Source organism: Fringilla coelebs (genome assembly GCF_963513975.1).
Source record: "Fringilla coelebs genome assembly, chromosome: 4".
Lineage (NCBI taxonomy): Eukaryota > Metazoa > Chordata > Aves > Passeriformes > Fringillidae > Fringilla > Fringilla coelebs.
Genome location: NC_140032.1, coordinates 29,623,948 through 29,645,976, shown reverse-complemented (window position 1 = coordinate 29,645,976; position 22,029 = coordinate 29,623,948). Strand labels below are relative to the sequence as shown.

General features: G+C 38.6%; 1 protein-coding gene across 1 annotated transcript; it reads left to right on the top strand.

The window, feature by feature from the left end:
* Nucleotides 1–5,174: 5,174 nt before the first annotated feature.
* FGF20 (fibroblast growth factor 20) lies at nt 5,175–8,543 on the top strand (the record flags this gene model as incomplete). Its single annotated transcript, XM_084205228.1, has 3 exons — nt 5,175–5,469; nt 7,671–7,774; nt 8,298–8,543. 3 exons carry the CDS (start codon nt 5,175–5,177, stop codon nt 8,541–8,543), a joined length of 645 nt encoding a protein of 214 aa, XP_084061354.1.
* Between the last annotated feature and the right edge of the window lie 13,486 nt (nt 8,544–22,029).

The following is a 22,029-nucleotide window of genomic DNA, read 5'->3' as shown; positions in this document are numbered from 1 at the left end:
CGCGCACAGTGCGGGCCGCCTGTGCTCAGCATCGTGCCCCCGAGACTCACCGCGTTACTCCGCTGCCTTGCTCCCGGGACGCGATGCGTCCTTGCCATGTCACCAGCCTCTCCTCTGATAAATATTCTCGGCGACAGGTGGCTTCCTTAGTATAACCAAGAACTCGTTGAAGACCAGTTGTGAAAGTTGAGCATGGTCTTTTGTCCCTGCTTGGTATTGATGGGCAATAAATCTTGTCAGGTATTTCATGTTAGGGCATTCTTCCGTGGTACAACCTGCATCACAACCTTCATTAACCTGAAACTTTATGAACTGCACACAAACATTTCAAGACAGCACACCTTATGATTTTTTTTTTTTTTTTGCAATGGTACAGTCTGAGTCTTCTTCTTTACATAAGTGTATTTTGACCAAGTTTCAGCCACTCATCCTTTCTTCCCCTCCCCCCCCCCCCCCCCCCCCAAATCTCGAGTGACTTTTTATATTATTATGAAAAAGATTTTGAAAAATACACAAAGGATATCTTGATACCTTTTAAGACACTCATGCGTTTTCAGTTACATTCAGCGGTTATGATATGTGTCAAGGAGTAAGTGTGGCCATCTTTGTCAACTGACAGTGTGTCAGATCATGCTTCTGCAAGCATGGCCAAGGTTGAGTTTTCTCAGAGCAATGGCTGGAAAGACAAGTATCTGGGCTGAATGATGGATTTACTCCATTTCTTTCAAAATTTTAAAATACTGTAAGACAATTCATTCATCAAGTAATTCCCTTGCCTTCATTATTCCCAACACTCAAAAACTATTTTTGGGGTTTTTTTAATAATCTACTGCTTTATTTTATAAATACTTTATATGTATGACTCCCAGGCAAAATCCTTGTCTGCAAGTCTGAGTCACATCTCTGTGCTAATGACTAAAGGCCAGTATGGAGACCAGCATTTAGGAGTCAAGTCAATTATAATTTCTGATGCTTAGCATGACTGGAACACAAGTACTTTTCTTGCAAGTACATGACTAAGCATCCAGTCTGGAAAATTTTGTAGAATGTGGCTCTTGGATCTTATCAGTTCTAGCTGCCTCATTAGGAGACATCATTCACCAATACAATTACCTTTTTCAAATAGTCTACCTTTTTGGTTTGACTGGAAGAGAAACCACTTTTGGTCAGTTTGATGTCCCAAAGTAAACCTGTCAAGAGCTCATCAGTCACCTAAACTGTAGTCATGAACCATGAGTTATCTCCCTGTTCACACTGTTTCCCTGAAATTAATTAGCCCCATTTTGCTGACTTTTCAATAACACCTTTAGGCTAAAATTTCTTTCACTTCAAAAATTCAATTCATATCTGCAACTGCTGACACCCAGGTAATTTTAGGTAGAACTCCCTTGGTGAAGTGTTTGCTTAAGAACAAGAGGAAAATTTATTTGTGCATCAAGTCTAAAAACATACACTGTCTGAACATCTTGTATGCAGAGATTCAGAAAGCATGTCATTTAAATAAATTAAGGTTGTTTTAATCCAATGATTCACTTACAGGACTAATAAAAAAGCTGCCAAATGAGGCATTTGAATTTTGATATATGGAAACAGTCTATTCTCACTGGATGTAGCCATGTAAATGTGTGCTCATTGCAATAGCTTCTATGTTCCATTCTGCATATACAGGGGTTATTCATGTGTGTCCACAAAAACATGGACAGTAAGATCATGAATCTTAAAAAGGTCTATGAATTTTTGTCTTCAATTAAAGAAATAAAACAAAGCATGAAGGTGTAATAACTTCCTTCTCACAGGAAAAAAAAATCCTTGTTGCTTTTTCCTCATCTGCATTTTTTAAATAGTTAAATATCAATATAATAAATGCGTACATACCTGCTACTGTATCTGTTCAGAAGAGAAAGATTTCAATGTTTTTAAAATCTGCATGTATTGCATTTTAAAGGTCATCAGATTATGGTCTAATTTGTACATGGAGTCTTGGAAGAGTTCTGTTCTTCATAGTGAATTCTGCACAAAAATACATCTTTTTCACTCTGACTTGCAGTGCTTAGAAAGGCACTCATTGTAACTTGTGCATGTTCTGCTCACCTTCCTGAAAGCAGAGAGCCATATTTTTGTGTCCACATCTGGGAAGAATTTGAAACTATCCATGATACATAGATATCTTCAGCTGGACATATCCCTTTGGTGCTACTCCATGGTTTTTGTTCCACCAAATGTTTGCTTTCTCATCTATTCATGAACCCTCCCTTTCCAACATTTTATTATATCATTAAAAATTTATGGCTGGCGCAGAACTGTTGTGAGGGGGTTCTAAAATTAATAAAGGTACAATAAATTGTAGGACCTAAAGTTTTATAGCTAACAGGAGTTTTATAGATATGCAGATCTATCTGTCTCTCCATATATGTACTATCTATGAAAAATTTCAGTCATTACATTCTCCACTTCTTTGGTAGCCACTAGGTTTTGCTTATGACAACATGCTATTCTTAGGCAATATACAGTAATTGTATTGTCTGTAGAAGTCCTAACTCCTTGCTATGGAAATAAAAACTTGACCACATATGTATTTGTTCAATGACACTGAGAGTGCCGTCTCTAGGAAGTATATGTAGAGTCGATTAGATTGCACTGTATACTTTAAGTTGAATTATGTACTCTTGTAAAAAAACTCTTCAAAATTATTTAACTTCCCATGGTATAGTTTCAGAAGGTGCAAAAAAAAAAATCTTTAGCGTTATCTTTTCCTGTCACATGGCTAGTGCAAACACACACACAAAAAATCTTATCTTTTTGTTTCTTTTCTGGTACTTTATAAAACAGCATAACCGGTTTAGTTCCCAGACATTAAAGAGTCCACTCAGAAAAGATCAGTGTTATGTATTCCGCTCTACTTTAAGTGTTTCCATTATATAACAGGAAAGATTTAGCCATAAGGGTCTTTCAGTGTGTGATTGCTGAAGACTTTTTTTTGTTCAAAATAACCCCAACCCTTCTCTACTGGAGACAGTGAACGTTATCTGAATCGAAGACCCCTCTACTGTTTGTAGGAGTCAAGGGTACTGCTTGGACCCAGGAACAGTATCTGTATGGGAGCATCTTTAGGCTTAGAACAAGATAGCTCCTCCATTTAACTGTACCATCCTGGTGCATGTCCTGCAACTCAACAGCTGTGATGAACAGTTTGATCTTGACCTGCCAGTCATGTCAATAAAAATACTTGATGTTTGTTTCAAACGTTTTTGGTGTATTTGAGTAATCAGTGAACAGGCTATTTGAGAAATAGGTGCCATATAGATTATTCAACTTTGATCTATTTCTTTGATTTAGCACTACAATTAAGTAGATTTGCTTCAAAGAGAAAGCTCATTGGTTGATGTTTTACACTGATGTGATAATGTTTACACAGATGTGCTTTGAAATCTTGATTATGGTGGATTTTTGGGTCCCACCACATGACAGGCTCCTGTTATCTGAAAGGTAAAATAATATAACATCTATCTGTAACTGCCTTCAGAACAGGTCTGCCTGTGCTCTCCTCTGAGGTGATTTATCTGATCATTGTATTTAGCATTAATTTTTTCAGTTTTAAATCCCTTCACAGTAAATCACTTGCTTTAAAGCAGCCTTTTTATAATTCAGGTGCACACAGGGGCAGTACTTAGGACTGCAATGATGAAAAGGTGTCACATTACCTGCTTTAAAGCACCTGCCAATTAATTAGCCCTATACTCTCCATAGCAAATAAAGGTAAGCAGTCAAATCCATTTGATCTCTCAGATTTAGACTGTGACTGAAAAGACCATGAAGCAAGACGGGAGAACTAATCTCTCATGATTCTCTGCAACTTTTTTGTTTAAATGAAACCTTAAACCACCAAGTGATTCTCTTGAACTTTTGAAAGAATTAACTATGAAAGATCTTTACATTTTATACTCTAATACCATGTTTTAACATTGGCAAAGAACTGCATATCTTAGATGCTGAGATAGGTCATGTCATTTAAGCCTTAAAATTCATTAGACTTTACAGAAAAGGCAGGAAAGATGGCAAAAGTCAAACTCTTAGATTTAATGCAGCATTGCTTTACCATTGCTGAATATGTTTTCCACCAAAATATATTTTCCTGTGTGAACCATTCTACTCTGGGGATGAAAAAAGTGCATATGCTCCTCTGGAACAGGAAAACAAAGTCCTAAACCGACTTAAAATATTATAGAACTACAACGGGGATCTTTCAGTAGATAATATTGCTAATTTATGATGCTCACAGACCTTGGCTATGGGCCCAATGAAAAACCCCAAAGAAGATGGATTAGATGAGCCACAATCTTTCTTTCTTCTTCTCTGCAAAAGTTTTGAAAATATTTATCCCAAACTATGGGGCTGCCCGTTTATGTTTTTAACACCTCCTGTCAATACCCAAATACGATAGATCAGTTTAGTGTCACATTAATGATAAATGCGAGGGAGAATTTGCAGAGGGGAAAGCACCTCCCTGACTATGCCAATTTCTTTAGAAATTCCCCTCCTTGTAGTTTAAGCGATAAAAGGGAAGCGTAATGCATGTACATTTTATTAGCGTTTTAGAAACAGGGAGTAAAACTGTCAGATCTTCGGGTTTTTTCTTTCATGTGTGTCTGGGCAGGTCTAACCCTCAGGTAACGCCCTTTCTCCTTCTTCCCTCCTGCCTCTCCTTGCACCTGTCCACGTAATGCTCCGGCAGCTCCCGCCCGTCCCCCGCTGCCCGCTCCGCTCCGCGCAGGGGCCGCGCCCGCGCCCCCGCCCCCGCCGCGCGTGTGCGCGCCCGGCAGCGCGCGGGGGGCGCGCCCGGAGCCCCCTCCCCGCCGTCGCCGCAGATCAGAGGAAGGTGCGAGCGGAGGGGGAGCCGGTTTACAATTTCAAACGCGGCCTCCCCGCAGCGGCTTCATTAGCATATGTCAGGGGACCGCCGTATATATATACACACGCGCGAGGCTGATGAGCAGCACCCCGCCGCCTGGCTCGCACCGCCTCGGATCAGCACGGCTCGGCTCCGTTCCGCTCCGCTCGGCCCTGCCGGCTCCCCATGCTTGGGGCTCCGCCGCGCACCCCCACATGCCCGCCGGGAGAGGCCGGCAGCCGCTCTCCGCCGCCGCCGCGCCCTAGCCCGCTCGCCCCGCGCCCGCATGGCTCCGCTGGCCGAGGTGGGCGGCTTCCTGGGCGGCCTGGACGGCCTGGGGCAGCCGGTGGGCGCCCACTTCTTGCTGCCGCCCGCCGGGGAGCGCCCGGCGCTGCTCGGGGACCGCCGCGCCCCGGCCGAGCGGGGGGACCGCCGCGCCCCAGCCGCGGCAGCGGCGGCGGACCTGGCGCACTTGCAGGGCATCCTGCGGCGGCGGCAGCTGTACTGCCGCACCGGCTTCCACCTGCAGATCCTGCCCGACGGCAGCGTGCGCGGCACCCGCCAGGACCACAGCCTCTTCGGTAGGCGGCTGCGGCGCGGCCCCGAGTGTCCGTGTGCGAGTGTGTGTGCGTGCGTGTGTGAGCGCCTCTGTGTGTACCTGGGCGGGAGCAGTCCTGCTCTTGGGAGGGAGATGTGATGCTGCTGATGCCGAGGCAGGTGGATGAGTCCTCAGAACAGAAAGGCTTCACCCTCCGGCGTTTGGCCGTGGGGTCTGCACCAGGGCAGCGTAGTGAGGGAGGGCTGTGCATCCCAGGTGAGGCAGGAGGCAGGCATTGCTCAGCCTGTGCTGAGGGTCTATAAGCACAGGCGTATGCCGGTAGGTTTAGTGGGAATGGTCGGGAGTCAGACTGATTCTTTTTGTATTCACTATTGGTATTGGAGCTTCTTGGGCCTCTGCAAAACAGTACAGGTCACAGACTTGGGCATGCTGATCCGTAGGCTTTGCTTCACAGAAGGACATAAAACTGAAAGCAGAAGAGCCTAAAATGCCTCTTTGATTAAGTGCTTAAAATGCTTCCCAGCCAGCTTTCTCTGACAATAAACCCAAAGGAGGTAAAGACAACCTGTGATATGAGAGTAAATCCTAAATAGTAGTTGTAGAGGCTGGACATCTGAACAAACCTGCTGTTGTCAACTACATGTGAGTTTTGGTGTGTATTGGTTTAGCAGTCGTAAAAAGGTGATTAAAGAGCTTCCTATCATCCTCCCCATAGTCAAAACAATCTGCTGGAATGGCTCTTAATTGCTTTTATAACACATGGATGTTTTAAGAAGTAGAAGAGCAGTAGTGAAACAGACAGTTCTTCTCAGAAGGAAGATTTCCTACAGCGTGTAAACATGAAATAAATGTTTGCTTTAAAGGGAAAATCAAGTTAGCTATAGATCTAACATTTACTGAGCTTTTTAGAATTGTACCACCTTTATTCTACCACTACTCTTGGCAGGTTTGTCTGATGTGGTTTCTTTGTGGGTTGTATCACCTGCTTATTATGCTTTCGGAAAAGAGCGGCTTTGAAAATGATATCAGAAAGACAAAATGCCTCCAAACCTTTTATGGGACTCTGTGCTTTATGAACTGGAAAACAAGGATGATTTATGTGTGATACAGTTTTTAATGCTTACTCTTTGTAAAGAATTTATTTTCTTTGCTGTTTGTTAATAAAACTAAGAAACCTGCTGAAGCTCAATTAAAATTGAAAACATTTTAAATTATTGGTTAGTCCAGATGGCCCATCTGTCTGAGACTGAAAATTGTCCTGAAATCATAAATAGTAAACAGACAAAAAGTGATAATCAGCTGCACTATTTAAAACTACTTACCTTAGATTCAGGGGGTTTTTAAACATTTTGTGGTTTTGCTGCTGAACAGCAATATCTTAGATAGGATTCTGGCACTTCTTTTTGAGGCTTTGTTTATTTTGTTAACAACTTCCAAAAAGCCAGTTCACACATTCCTTTTCTTTCATGTTTTGGATGTGCAGTAATCTGTGCATATCAATTGGTTAAGTATGTTGCAAGTACCTTTGCCAAATTCAGGCTTCAAATAGTACCTCATGTCTCAAATACTTTATTAATACATATTACATTTTTGGGCAAATGTAATATAAATAATGTTATAATCCAAACAGTAGCAAAAAAAGCAGCATATTTTATGTACTTTAAAAGCCTGTACTAAAGACAGCAAGTTGTGTCAAGAGGTGTGGGCCCATATGCTAGATAAGATGTCTGGCAAATACTTTTCTTTTTCTGTGGGTAGATTCTGTTATATAAAATTCCCATCTCTACTTTGATTTCCATTCAAATGACCTAATAATGGATGTGTTTTTTTAAGATAACTCTGTAGAAGTAGTAAAGTATATTTTCAGGTAATTCAAACCGATCTTCCAATATTTGAGTAGGCAGTTTAGCAAATAGTGTACAATCATTAAAGACTCCAACAGCATGGTAGTAATGGCTTTAGTCTCAGTGCTGAATAAAATCCTTTCATATTCAACATTTTGAAAAAGTTTCTTAAATGGTGAAGGGCTCATGTTCCTAGATGAGGCTTCTCAGACTGCTTTCCTGGGAACGTTGTGTACATTTTCACCTCGTATTTGAAATTTCAGAGAAACTAGGCCACATTTACTATAAAAGTGTGTTTTCTACTTGTTTTCAACTGAGTTTTTGGATGCTATGTGTTTTAGGATTGCAAAATTAATTAAAGCAATTTTTTTTTTTCCAGGTATCCTTGAGTTCATCAGTGTGGCAGTGGGACTGGTCAGTATTAGAGGCGTGGACAGTGGCCTTTACCTTGGAATGAATGAGAAGGGAGAACTCTATGGCTCTGTAAGTACCACTTTCATATTGTCATCTAATATTCTTATATTATATTCATACATAAAATATTCTGTTTCTCCACTTCCTTTGGTTGTGGTCATTTCAGTTTAAAATGTGAGAAGTGATGCATACCACAAAGAAATACGTAAATTTGCCCTGCTCTGCTACATTGCTTTTGAGTCCCTCTAGCAGATCTCATTTGGAGAACAGCAGCCAGCCCAAGACAGAACTCTACATAATACAGTTCATTCCAAGATGAATTTAAAGTAAATCATAAATTAGTAATGTTTTCTTACAGTAAATGTTAACTAATTCATTTTTTAAATCTAAAATTGTAGGTGTATAAGTCCAAGTTTCCAAACTCATTGTCAGATCTACATGCTCTTCTTGGGTTTGGTTTGTTGACATTTAAGTGAGCAGTAATGCTACACAAAGCCTAAAGCATTTTGTTTATTTTTATAATATCTTTTTTCATGTCTTCAAATATCTAGTGGCAGCTTAACTTATTTTTCTTTTCTTTTTCTTTCTGTAGGAGAAGCTAACTTCTGAGTGCATATTCAGGGAACAATTTGAGGAAAACTGGTACAACACTTACTCATCCAACGTCTACAAACATGGGGATTCAGGGCGGAGGTACTTTGTAGCACTTAATAAAGATGGTACTCCCAGAGATGGGGCAAGGTCCAAAAGACATCAGAAATTCACACATTTCTTGCCCCGGCCTGTGGATCCTGAAAGAGTTCCAGAACTGTACAAAGATGTGTTAGGATACAGCTGAGGAAAGAGGCAGCTTTGGCAAATATGCAAACTGGAGCTGTTGCCCATGCTTTCGTGGCAATGCCAGCATGAGGAACCTGCAGCGGTCTGGGATGCTGGATGTGAAGAACCCACTTGGTGAAAGGCAGGCCTCTGTTTTCTAACCACTGGATTTAGGAGACAAAGCCTCGAAGATGAATGTGGACCAGCCTCCTCAAGACTTGCTGAATTGTTTGGTAGCCAGTCTCCAGGGGGAAGAGGGACTTCTTAAAGCATAACCAACTCCTGGCAGTTCTGTCTGGATTACCTGTCTGTGGCCTGTAGATTAGCAAGGAACCATCTACGTCATATGGATGAGACAATGCTGGAAGAAATGGCAAGAAATGGACTATAAAATAGTGATAAATCCTGGGAACTGTGTGTGAAGTTTTACAGACTCCACTTTAGTGATGGACGCTAGATGTCAATACACAGTAGTCAAAACTGGAACTTTTCTTCAGGATGGACCTATTTATACATCTCCAGATAGCATATATTTATTTTATATATTTATTTATTGAAGAGTTTATTTTTTACTGGGATATGAAGAAAATACAAGTTCCTAACCCCAATGAGAAATCATTTACAGTGCCAATATTTACTCAGAGTAGTGTCATGATCCAGAAATGACATTATGTTGCAATGCATTCATTCGTGTTTCATTGTTTATCAGTTACAGATACGTTTATATTTTATGTGCGTACCATTACCTTGTAACTGTCCTTATTTGGAAAAGAATGTTTAATTTTTTTTTTACTTATGAGAGTGCCTTACAGATTGTATTAAATTCAAATGCACATTTAAAAAGGGAATTAAAAGTTACTTCACTTTATTTGGTTTACTGTTATTTTTAAACTGCGACTCTCTTAGCGCACTATGTACAACATTTCGTACCTGCAGCAATTGTGAAGTGTTTTATTGTAGTTCCCTTAAAGAAAAACTAACATGAACTCTTGAAATCTTGGTTCAAATCACAGCATGCTTGATGGTTTTTGGCCAAAGGATTCCTAATATCTTTACTAAAACACAAGTAGCTACTCTCTGTAAGATTTTCATGTAGTATTCTCATGATTTATTGTTTCTATCAATATGGTTAAGGGGAAACAAGTTCAGAGTGCAAAGTTTCAGATACTGCTGTATGAAAATCTTCTGAGTGAGAGTTGTTTCTCTACTGAGTACAGGCAAGCTAAGAGGGCAACTTTCTTACCTTAATTCCTCATCTAGGCAATATTTTCAGCATAAGTTGTTCTGTGAAAGCTGTCAGAGCAAAGATGAGCTGTGTCTCTGTTACAGTTATAAAACAGGCAGATCATACTAATTTGATTCAGAACTGTCAGTTATGAAGCACAAGCTCATCTGAATATTAACTGATGGGGAAGTCTGCTCTGCAAGAATACAAAGGGTAATGACAGATTTATGATTTAGACCTAAACCTGCTGAAGCTTGCTGTCACATGATTGCCACCTGCATGGACAAGGCTGGCCCAGGAAAACTGTGGGGAAGGCAGTTCAGGAGAGGGCACCAGAGGTGATCTCATGTTTCAGATGCCAATGCTCCCAATGGGCTTCTGCTCAAGATTACTCATTTGCATTCAGTTTTAGGCAATTGTATATGGTTCAAGTACTTCACATGCATAATTTATATAAAATCAAGGTATCAATGGAAAGCATTTTTCAGTATGTAGCACACTTGCTAGAACCTTCACTGTGCCAGAGCTGCTTCTGCTCTATAGTGATAAGTGGATGAGCATAGGTTGCTGATGGATTGTTGACAAAATCATTTTACTTTCATTTCTTCATAGAAATGAAATGCAGATGCACAGAAGCATGTTTCAGCACTTTGTGCCTAGCAATGTGTAGCTTACTGAGATAAAAGGTTTCATTTAAATTTCCTGAAAATGGGAAGTAGAAGATCTACAGTACACTGAAGACATTGTAGTAAAATAACATTGTAATCCACTCCAGTTTACCATAAAATAATGATTTTGTGGGTGACATTGAGTCCCATTAGTAATAGATCAATAACTGAAGACAAAAGTATATGCTTTAAATAGAAAAATTCTTCCTCTGCATCTTAAAAAGTAGTTTATTTTCCATATAAATAAAGTAATTTATATACTTTAATATTTTTCCATAAAAAAAAGTAATTTATAGTCCATATAAATTTTGTCAAAAAGAAGTAGCTGCTGCTTAGGATAGAATTCCCATGCATTTCTGGCAAACACACTCAGTGTTTAAACCATAGCAGGAAGAATTCTGTCTCTTTGGATTACCAGCTTGCTGTTCATCTTCAAAAGTACATTGAAGAGGTCAAGGGCTGTAATCAACCTTGTTATTATCATTGTGCTTTTTTATTCACAGATATGATACAGCCTGTAACAGTAACTGAGGATACCTCTAAATGGTAAATAATTATCTGAAACTTCTGGATCCAAACACGTATCCAATACCCAAGTGAAGAAGAAGAAGGAGAATAGTGATATGTGCTTGCCCCATTTCCATTTTAGATATATGCAAATAAACCTTGAACAAAATATAGCGGAGCAGGTACAGTGGTGATGAATGACTGTACAAAACCTCCAGAGCACTGAAAAGCTGTCACAGCCTCTTTTTTAGTTCTGATGTATTGCCATTGAAGAAATACATTGAGGTTCCTTGTTTTCCTGTCCATTGTGATCTTCAGATGCAGTTAATTTTTTTCTAGTTTGGTGGATGGTGGATACAAAAGTTACACCTCAAAAGAGCAATTTTTATATGTTATTAAACTAATGGCTTTAATTGTCAGAGGTTGGGGTTTTTTTTGTGTGTGATTTTCACTCCCACTTCAAAAAGCCCAAGAGCATAGAGGGAGGGGTTTGTTCTGTTTCACCAGTAGAATAAATTATCTAGTTTAAGTCTCATTATATTTTAATAACTATATAAATCTGAAAGATGTAGGCTGCTCTGATAATATGAAGGGAGTAATCTGAAGGAGGTGACAATGTTCAAGGTTCAGAGGAAACCTCTGAAGGCAGAGAAAATGCCACATCTTGAAATAAATTCCTGTGTAATTGACTGCTCTATTTTTGCCTTTCTTCATTTATTTTTTTCCCAGGTAAGAAGAATCATTCAAGACAGTTAATTCAGTTTGTGCAGCAGTTGCAGTTCCGCTTTCTGCTTCCCATGGATTCTCCAAAAAGTGTAAAATTTGTCCCTTTGATCTCAGAGCTGGCTTGAAATGGAGTGCTCCATGCCATTTTGTATTTTGGTTTTTGCTGCTCTGTTCTCCAAGTTGTGTCAGAAATAACGCACTGGCCATACAAAAGATTTTCTGAAAGCCAGGAGGAACCTTGACTTCTGAGCACATTTTAAGTGAAATTTTTACTTCTATTAATTTTTGTGCACTTAATCAGAATGCAGAAAATAGAATTCCTAACAGTCTTCTGTGGAAGTTTACAGCCATAATAGTTACCAGATACAGGAGAAGGCAAATTCCTCTGGAAATGGGTTTTTTTTTTAAATAGACAAGCTGATATAATCAGAAAAAGGGGACAGCTAGTCTATAAGGTACATAGTCCTTTCATTGGTCTGAGCCATTTCTGTTTGCATGGAGCAGTTTGATCCTGTCCATATCTTCAAGTTGCTATCACAAGCTTATTGATGTTATCTGTCATACTCAGGTGTGACAGCCAGCTTCACTATCTGAAAATTGCAATCCCTGGTATGGCCATGCACTCTGGTAGCACTTCAGGGTTGGGCAGAATTTACTTTCTGACATGTGAGAGTCATTTAACAAGTACGCTTTCATCATAGCTTTCATTTCCAGCTACCTTCATTTCTTGATGTGCTTTGTTTACTCTTTTCTCATAGGCATCTAATCTAGCTTCAGTAACCTTGTGAAGTTTACCTAAACATAGGCCTTGACCAGCAGCTATAAGAGCAGTGGGTGTAATTTAGTTATTTTCTGCTGCTTATGTAATCTTAATAGTGCCACTGTGCTATGACTCTAGTTACACCACTGCAAATTATGTTTACCATACTACTTTTTCTATGCAGCAAAGAACTAAACAGTGGTAATATTATACACCATAAATTCATCTTTACTATTGCCTTTATGTACTGGACCAAGCCTGTGTCAGATATTGAGAACTTGGTGGTAGGATGCTTAAGTTTTGCTCCTATTGCTCCATACTGCATGGATGGTAAGGATACTGCATGCCATTGGTAAGGAGAACTTTTGGAGATCTTTACTGCATTTTCTCCTTTCACTTTAAATGTGAGAAAAACTATTGACTTCACCACTGTTGCAATCTCTGCAGTTATGTGGTAGTTTCTTTAACAGCACATCCATTTGAAGACTCAAACATTATATCAAAATAACAACAGCTGCGTGAGATAAGACACTACCACCTTGGGAGAGAGTACTTCACTGGAAGGAGAGTAAGACAGACATACATTCTAGGGGTTCTCCTTTATCAATTCTTCTCTAGGCTATTTCCTTTTATGAGGGAAGAAAAGAGAAACAAACATTTCACAATACTGAAAAATATGGTGGTGGAATTCTTCACTTTCTGGATGATTGCATGAATGTACACTTAAGCAGACATTTCTCTTAAAACAATTTCCTTTGCAGTTGTGTGTTCAGCAGCTGTAGTGGAATTGTCGCTTTTACTGTACCTATTGCCAGTGCTTGTCTCAGTACATGGCAATAAATATATTGCTAGAGAGGGAAAGAGAACATTCTGAAGTTGTTATATGCCATTAAATGGTAATCTGGGAAGTTTGGTTTATGGCATTCATTTTGACTCAGTTTTTGATACAAAGCCTTGCATAAGTTTGGACAATCCATCATGATTTTTTTAACATTCAGAGATTCAAGGGCAGAAAACCAGAAAGTTGTAAAAGTTCCTCAGGTGGGGCAAACTTAACCATGACATCTTATCAATAAGTTGTGCACAAATAGGATGAAAAAAAATATCCAAACAGGGAAGAGGTCAAACAGTTACTTCTATTGCCGGTTGGAGAGAGATTAAGTTTCAAACAGAAATTGGTTGGCAGCTTGCCAAAATAGCTGTTTAATCTGCAACGTGATCAGTCACTAGAATCATTCTGGAAGTGCAGGAAAAAGAGAAAACACTGAATTAAAACACTGGTGACAGTAGCTCTCTGTATTTTGAATGTATCCAAAAATGCTGTTCTTATTAGAGCAAGTCTCTTGTAAAGGCGATTTATGGGGAAAGGAGTAAAAGTATTAGAAAGGAAGTTTTTTGACAGTGAGCTTAGTACAACTTTTCCTGTGGTAAGGTCCTGGTTTATATATTTTGTCTGATTACAGCAAAATTGAACTTAAAATATTGCAAACCATGTGTTACTTTCATGGGTATCTTCAAGTCAGGAATGGTATCTGATTTACAAATAGAACCCATTTAAATCACATAAGTCACTTTTGACTCCCAAATGTAAATTTTTTAATATCTCTGTCTATAGTCTATATAGATACATAATATATCTCATATAATATATCACTAGCATATATATGTGAACTTTTCAAATTAGTTTCAAGTGTTTCTGTTGTTCCTGACAATAACAGTCTCAGTGGCTGGTAGAGTGGGTGAAATGTTTGTTTCTTTATTGTTCCTGTGAGATCATCCATCCACCTCCAATTCAAGTGACTATAATAAAGTGCAATAGACATGAGCATGGGTCTCAAGTAGGTTTGCCTTAGGGTGATTTCATCTGTAGGTGGCTGAGATATCAGAAGGTGGTGATAGGCATCTATGCTTACACTGAGGAGTTTTTAGCTGTTGACACCTGTTGTGCTGAAGCCTCTGGAATGAAACATTAACTAATATTAGCTGCAAGTCCTCAATGTCCTGCTCATGTTGGTTTTATGTTTTCTAGTTTGCTGAAGCCAGAAAATATAATTTCCTTTTCTGGTAGAGATATGGATGGAAACTTGTTATAAATATGGAGGTGAAATGATAGACGGAGAATATTCTGAAGACTTTTTTGCAAACTCTAGATGATCTTCACAATTATTAAGTTTTCCTTACTTCTCTGATCAAGTGGGTTATCAAGTCTTGAACTCCAGAAAAACCCTCTCTTTCTTTTTAGCTGGACAAAGACTGTGTTTTCATCTCTTAGATTTAGTACTACTTTGGCCATCTACTCTTTCTGAAAACTAATATAATCCAATGACAGTATGAAAACTCATAGCTGCCTTTTCCTCTTTGTTCTGCCTTTTCCTTTATCTATTTAAACTTGCACCTACCTATTTAAGTCTTTATATTTTAATTTCACACCTATCAGGTGACAAGATGTCTAACTAAACAAATGCTGAAGTCTTATAAGACATATAACTGTGTAATTTGTCAAGAATTTTAACCTGTGCCAGAATGGGCCAGATAAAATTATCTATACCTTTGGTAGCTTTCAACACAAAGATGAGTGCATGATTGTAACCTAATGTGTTCCAGCTTTTATTTAGAGCAGATTTTGATTTTTAAAATGTCAGCTGGTAGCTTTTCCTGTTTAGGAAACTCCTTGTCATGGTTGTACAAAGCTATGCTCTCTTTCTGGCCCTCCAGTCATACTTTCACAGCCATAATTCTTACCTGCTGTGATTTAGTGTAGTGATCTGGATATCTGGGTTTTTTCTTATTTTAGTCTAATTTTTCTTATTGATCTCTTTACAGTTAATCCAAAGGAATCCCTACTCTTACTAGAATGGTATACCTCTTTGTACAAACAAGCAGTAGATTTTTGCTGTGAGAAATTTGCTTTGTCTAAACTTTCCTCAATGATCTAGAATCCAGTACTTAGCAGTCACCAAATGATCAGCAAATGCTCTTAATTCTATGCTGTTATCTTTATGTATAAATTAGAAACTGTGAACACTGAGCTCTGTGTGGCACAGTACCTAGCCACTTGCAATTTTTCTTTTAGGTCATGGTGCCATGTGTACCTTTTTCAAAATCATAAAGCTTCCTGAGGTGTGTGTTGTGCTTGTGAATGCTGAATGCTGTAAGGTGCAGAATGAAGTTGTCTCATATGCTATGAAGTTCTCATCTGATAGACATTTCTCATGGCTGTATTCAAGTACCATTGCAAGCACCACATTATGTTTGATTTATTATGAAAAATTGTGCTCAAGATAGTCACATTTGCATAGTGGTTGTGGTTTTGTGGCTTATAACCTCAGTTAACTTCTCCAGTTGAGTGTAATGAGGAGGTAAATTCTTTTATATAGGAATGTGTCTGCTAATCTTAACTATGTAAAGTGTTCTCCATTCTGTGATGGTGCTGGGGAAACAGCTACAATCAGGAATATGTAGTTGCAAATGTAGTTTTTCTTCATGGCATATACACCTTGAAAAGCTCAAGTTATTTAATTCTAGGTCATTAACAGTGTTTGCCTTAATCTGTTCTATTTGCTCTCACCTTTAGGTCACTCTTTAGGATGCATTTTCTATCCCTGAGCATCTCTGAGAAAGATCTCTTGCAGCTGAGCAAGGCTTTTTCAAAGACTGTCTCAAGTGAGCAAAAATAGAGTGCATCTCATATCCAGGTATTTTATATATATTTTTAATATTTTTACTTTCTACCTTGGGCTATTAGTGCATTCAGGATCAAACCCCAGACCTTTCTTGGCTCTGCAGGGCAGTAGCCCTTGCTACCTTTGCATAGTTAGGCAGCCCCTTGACAGTGTTTCAAACTAAAAGTTGACAGATGATGAATGACACACAGCACTCTCATATGTTTTCATATTTAAAAAAAGGTACTATTGTTTCAAAACAGCAAAATGCTTTTATCTCATGCAAAAACTTCAAAAACTCCATGAAAGTTTTGGTTGCTTAAAAAGTTGGTGAGTGTGCCCATATGTTTTTGTTTGATTCTTTTATGAAGCTGGCCAGTGATGATGAAATTAGCATGTTTTGATCTATATACAAGTTGTTCATAAAAAACTTGAAAGGAGTAGTTAGGAAAATCCAAGTGCTGAAACATTTAAGATATACTTTCTGGTCTCACTTTTGTGTGATTGTCAGCCAGGGACTATCACCATTAAGGTTGCTTGCCAATTGCCTGCCACAGATGCAATATTTATTGCTGCAGTGGGGATTTCCTATCAGAGATCTGAAGACAGACTTTTATACATTGTTTCTCCTAGGTAACTTATTCAAATCAGCAAAAGAAATCTGATAGTAAGATAAAAATAACCAAGAAAAATGTATTTTTGGTTACTGGGCTCATTTGAACTTCATTTTTTTTGTTCAGGTTTTCCTTCACATGGCTGGAAAAAGGTGAAGGAAATTGGCTGATGTTCTGCTTTTCTATACAAAATTCATAACTTTTTAATGATGTTAAAATGAAGGTACTTTACTACTGACTTATGAGGAATAAGATTTGTTTTTTTCATGTTATTAGAAAGTAGATATATACAGTTTTGCAGGAAATTAATCTCTTTTAAGTCTGTTAGAAATATATGGGAATACTCATCTAATCAAATCATAGCTGGCTAACATCTCTGCTTCTCTTTTCCTAAGACAGAAATACACAGTGTTTTAAAGCACTAAGAATGACAGGGTGGGTTAACATGCTGTGAACTATTCCCAGTCCCATGGCCCTCCTATTCACAGAAACTATGCTCTTCAAGCAGTTGCACCCCTCCAAAGCTTGAGCAGTTAGTCATTAATTTTTATTCTGTATACCTCACCTCCTGTTTCCCTTTGTAGGCACATTCACCTCCATGAGCAAATCAGGTCTTCCTGATTTCGCATTTTTACATTTTTTTTAGAAACTACAGCCTTAATTCCTTGTTCAAGCAGCATCTCCTGTTTCATTGGAGAGACCTGGGCTCTTCTGATGAAGGTTATGCTCCTGTTGCTTGTATTGTTTAGTGTTTACTGTCAGAGGCATCTCCCTACGTCAAGGGAAGGCATCCCCTTGCCTCCCAAGGCATGCCAAATCTCTCACCCAGGGGGGCACCTTCACCTGCAGCTCTGACGCTGCTCCTGGGCAGGGAGGTGCAGCTGAGGCAGGTGCAGGAGCAGGACAGGGACACAAAGAGTGCCTGGGCAGGACAGGGACACAAAGAGTGCCTGAGCAGGACAGGGACACAGAGAGTGCCTGAGCATGAGCCCCGTGCTGAGGAGCGAGGACAGCAGAGCCGTGCGTGCAGGGAGCGAGGCAGAGGCAGAGGCAGCCGGAGGTGAAACTGCTGTCCTCCTGTTTAGCCCTTGGTTATAGAGCTGGGAAGCAGGATCAGAAACTGTCTGGTTAGAGAGAACTGACACAGATCTCATTGGCTGCCGATGCTTAAAAGGCAGATGATTTTTCCCTTTGAAGAGCATTCAGTAGAATGTTCACTTTCCATACACTCTGAGCTACAGCACCTGAGGCCTCTTTGTGGTACAGGTTTCCATAGTGCTGTTTTTATTTGCCAGCTAAATAGTGAAAAAGGTGATTGGCAAACATAATAGTGTTTTTCTCTCACCCTACAAACTATATGGGGAACAAGTTTATTTGATAGGGAATGCTGATCAAACTATAACTTTATAGTAATGGTGTTCTTTTGTCAGCAGTGTCTGATTATACAAAAACCTAAAGACTTTGGACTATATATGTACTTCTGGTCAGGCACATTCACTCATAGATAAAACAAACAATAAGAATTATTAATATCTATACTATTTCATGTCTACAATTTACATTTTAAAATTTCCTAAATACCTTTGATGGCTCTGTAGCATATTAAAGTTTTTCTAATATTAAACCCAAAAGTTTCAATAAATTACTATTTTATTTTGAAGCATGACTATATTAGTCAACACAAATGTGAGAATACTCTGTTTCAACTCTGAGTTATTATGTCATTGTGCCCAATGAGAAGAGAAATTTTGCCAGAAGGTATTTCATTAGAAAGGCATGAAAGGACACACTGCAGAGCCATTAGCAAGAGTTTCAGCTTCACCAGGAACTTTAGCCACCTCTGATGCATCATTGCAAACTCACAAAACATGATCTGCAATGTCTTTTTCTTTTCATCATCGTCATCATCATCCTGGCTTTCAGCTTTTAAAGTCCTCAGTTTAAAAGTTATATTTCTGCTATCCAGGTTAAAGATATCATGGTAGAAAAAGTAGAGTTCCTAGCCATGTAGATCAGAAATAACAGGAAAAGATCAAAAAAAAAAAAAAAAGAAATTAATATACTATAATTACTAAGATTGCTATTTTCTTCCTTTACCTGCGTGCTTTCTTTCTATTTTAGTGCACTTACATCCTCTCATCCCATTATGTTTAGTCTTAGTGCTCTCAAAGGGCCAATAATAGTGCCAATTTGCTGCTTTCTAATTTCCTGGAATTGAGTATCTTGCCAATGAAGTGAAGCAGAAAATTAAATTAAGAGAATCCTATATTTTAATGAAGTTTGAAAAGAAAAACAGTGGGCAAAAAATTGTGCCATTTTAAATGCAGAAAAGACCAAGAAGGCACAAAAGAGATATTTTGTGTCTCACAGAAGAGACACGAGCTTGTGGCTCAATCTGTGATATACTGGTGCGCAACACTATTAATTAAAAAGAAAGAAAAAAAAAGGGAAACACGCTAATTTCACACAGGTGGGAAAAACCAATCAGCTCAGATAGGGTGCAAAAATAACGAGTAGCCTGAGGTAGGGCTTTGTAGCACATCTGCTGTAATTCTGTACTGCTCAGAACTCCACCTTTCACAGAAATGCTTTCCCAGCCTTCAGGGTAAATGCCAGTAAAGGACATGGCATTTTGATAGCATGCCTTTCCAGAGGAATAGATGGAATTCTAAAGAACCAGAGATTCTTAAAATGCTTGTCTCATCAGCCATTATTTGAAAAATAGAAATCCCTTAAGGAATATTGTGAGACAAAAGCAGTCCACTTTAGCAGACTGCCTTTGTGTTCTGGGCATGGAAGGACAGCACAACATTAAGGAGGGTGCTGTCTCTTATCAGGCACCTGCAGTATTAGCCCTGTGACCTTGAAAAGTACAATCCAAAGGAACAGAACATCAGTAACCATGTTGGCATCATGTGTGCTGCAAAGAGAGAGAGAGAGAGAGAGAAGTAAACCACATTTTTAAACTGGAAATTATTTTTTCCCAGTTAAAGTGCTGCTACTATCAGAACAACTGATGATAAAGAAATACTGAAGAAGAACCAGTGTAGTTCTTTACTATAATTTTCCTCCAGCAAGACTGAAAGCCTATTGACAGAAATTATAAAGGTATAGATCTGCATGGATGGAATGACTGAAATCCTGAACAGACTTTGTAGGTGGAAATTGAGTTTGTATGTTTTGCTGGTAGAATTTATTCCCAGACAAAACAAAACAAACAACCCCACAGATAAAACCCAAAACAAACAAACAAACAAACAAACCCAACCAAAAAAAACCCCAAAACAACCAAAAAAAGAGAAAAAAAAAGGAAGAAAAAGGGCAGCATTTGGGGCATTTGAGAACAATCTGTATTCTGAAGAGAAGGCTACCTATAGCATGAATAATGTTTTGTTGGTAGTTTTCCTTATGAACAGTGGTATCAGGTTGAATGAGAGGGTTTGTCCATCAATCTCAATACCCTACACAGTGTCCAATGCCAAATGTGAAGGACAGAAAATGAGACCAGGACAAGCATATAATGATATTTTTCCAGTACAATTCTTTCATCCTCCAACTTCTTGCTTTACTTCACTACCAGTCATAGCAAATATTTTGTTGTTATCTTAGATTTCGTGTCCCTTAACACAAAATCTAAGATAACAACAAGATTTTTTTTTCTATTTTGAAATACCTACTTCCTCCTTGAGAGATTTATCAAGGGAGGAAAGAAGTATAAAAAAGTTAGGAAAGAAAAGAAAATCACAGATATGCTTTCAGTTCTATAAAAATAAGATTTTCTCAAAAGTAAGATAGCAAGTCTTTGTTCTATGGATTCAGATTTTAGTGTAGCAAAGGGTCAGCATAGATATCCATGATACAAGAAAAATAATTTACCATTCTTGGCATTGTAAAAGCTCTTTACAGGAATTTATTACAGCAGTTTCAAACTTTTGTTTGGAGCTGATTTGATTCTTAGCTGTTCTAAGGATCACATAAAGATTGTTTAAAATCATAATTCCTCTGATTACACCAATTTCTGAAATATAGGTTTCTTGAATAGATCCTAGGAGTTAAAGATGATGGTAAATAATATCTTATTTATTAAAGGTATAACTTTCTGGCAAGTAGAATATCCTGATTCTGTTAGCAGCCCTTAGCATTTAATTTTAAGATACACTTCCAGATGTAAGACTTGAATATTCCAACTTCTATATACACAGGTATAGTTTATAATGTGAAGTAAGATCAACTGCTTCTCTTGGTGAATATAAAAAAATATGCATAAAAGAATAAAACACTTGTTTTTGAATGTAACACTGCCATCTAATGAAATAACTGTAAATTACATGAAAGTATTTCATGGTTTTGTCACCTGTTTTTGGGGATATAATACAGGATGTAACTTGATTATTAATAACATTTTAATAATAAGAAAACAGAACCCTTATCAGTTAGTTATTTATTAATAAAACCCAATAATGGTTATTCATATTAATAATTAATAGTATTAATAAATATATTTTAAAATTAGAACAAACTGACTATATTTCCAGCATCTGGAAAAAACCCTTATCATACAGATGATATTTAAATAAAACTTTGAACTAAATAAAGACAATGAATCAGGTTTTCTCTGAAGATCAGAAATAAAAACCCCAAATGAATGGGGTTAATTAACCCCAAACTTCCTTTCACGTGTCATAATAGATTTATTTTCTGGGTGATATTCTAAACACAGTATTTACAGTGACAGAAGTTGTTTTTGCCAGCTAGTTCACACAAGGTCTTAAATGAATTTTGGGGATGAAGATGCAGGGAGTAGAGACTCCTGGGCTCTGTTTGCAGATGTGCAGTGTAGTCCTTGGGTGCTCCTGAGCAGTGACTGAGGGAAAATCCTACCCTGCATCTATCTGCATAAAATTACTCAAGCCCAGCAGCACTGCTAGGTGAATGCTGAAGCAGGATGAGGGGATCCCTCTGAGGGTTCATAGTGCTTCATTTTCTGGGGCTGTTGGAGGCCAGCTGGGATCCAGCCCTGTTTGGTCATTCTGGGGGTCTTGGAAAGCTTCTAAGCAGCTCTGGGTGAAGGGCTGAGCATCTCAGCATGGAAAGACTGCTCATGAGTCTGCTCTGCACTGTGCTGTGGACTTAGGGCAAGGGGGCTTTCAGCCTGACTGTAATTTCTGTAATTATCAACTCAGTTAAAAAGAATCCTTTTCTTGCTCCAACCCCAGCGATGGCAATGCTAATCGGAAGCAACCTGGTTAGGTGCCATGTTTGTTTAAAAAAACCCTGGAGACATCAAAACACTTCATTATAGACAAATAAACAACGTTTCTAAGTGTCTGTTAGTTCACTATG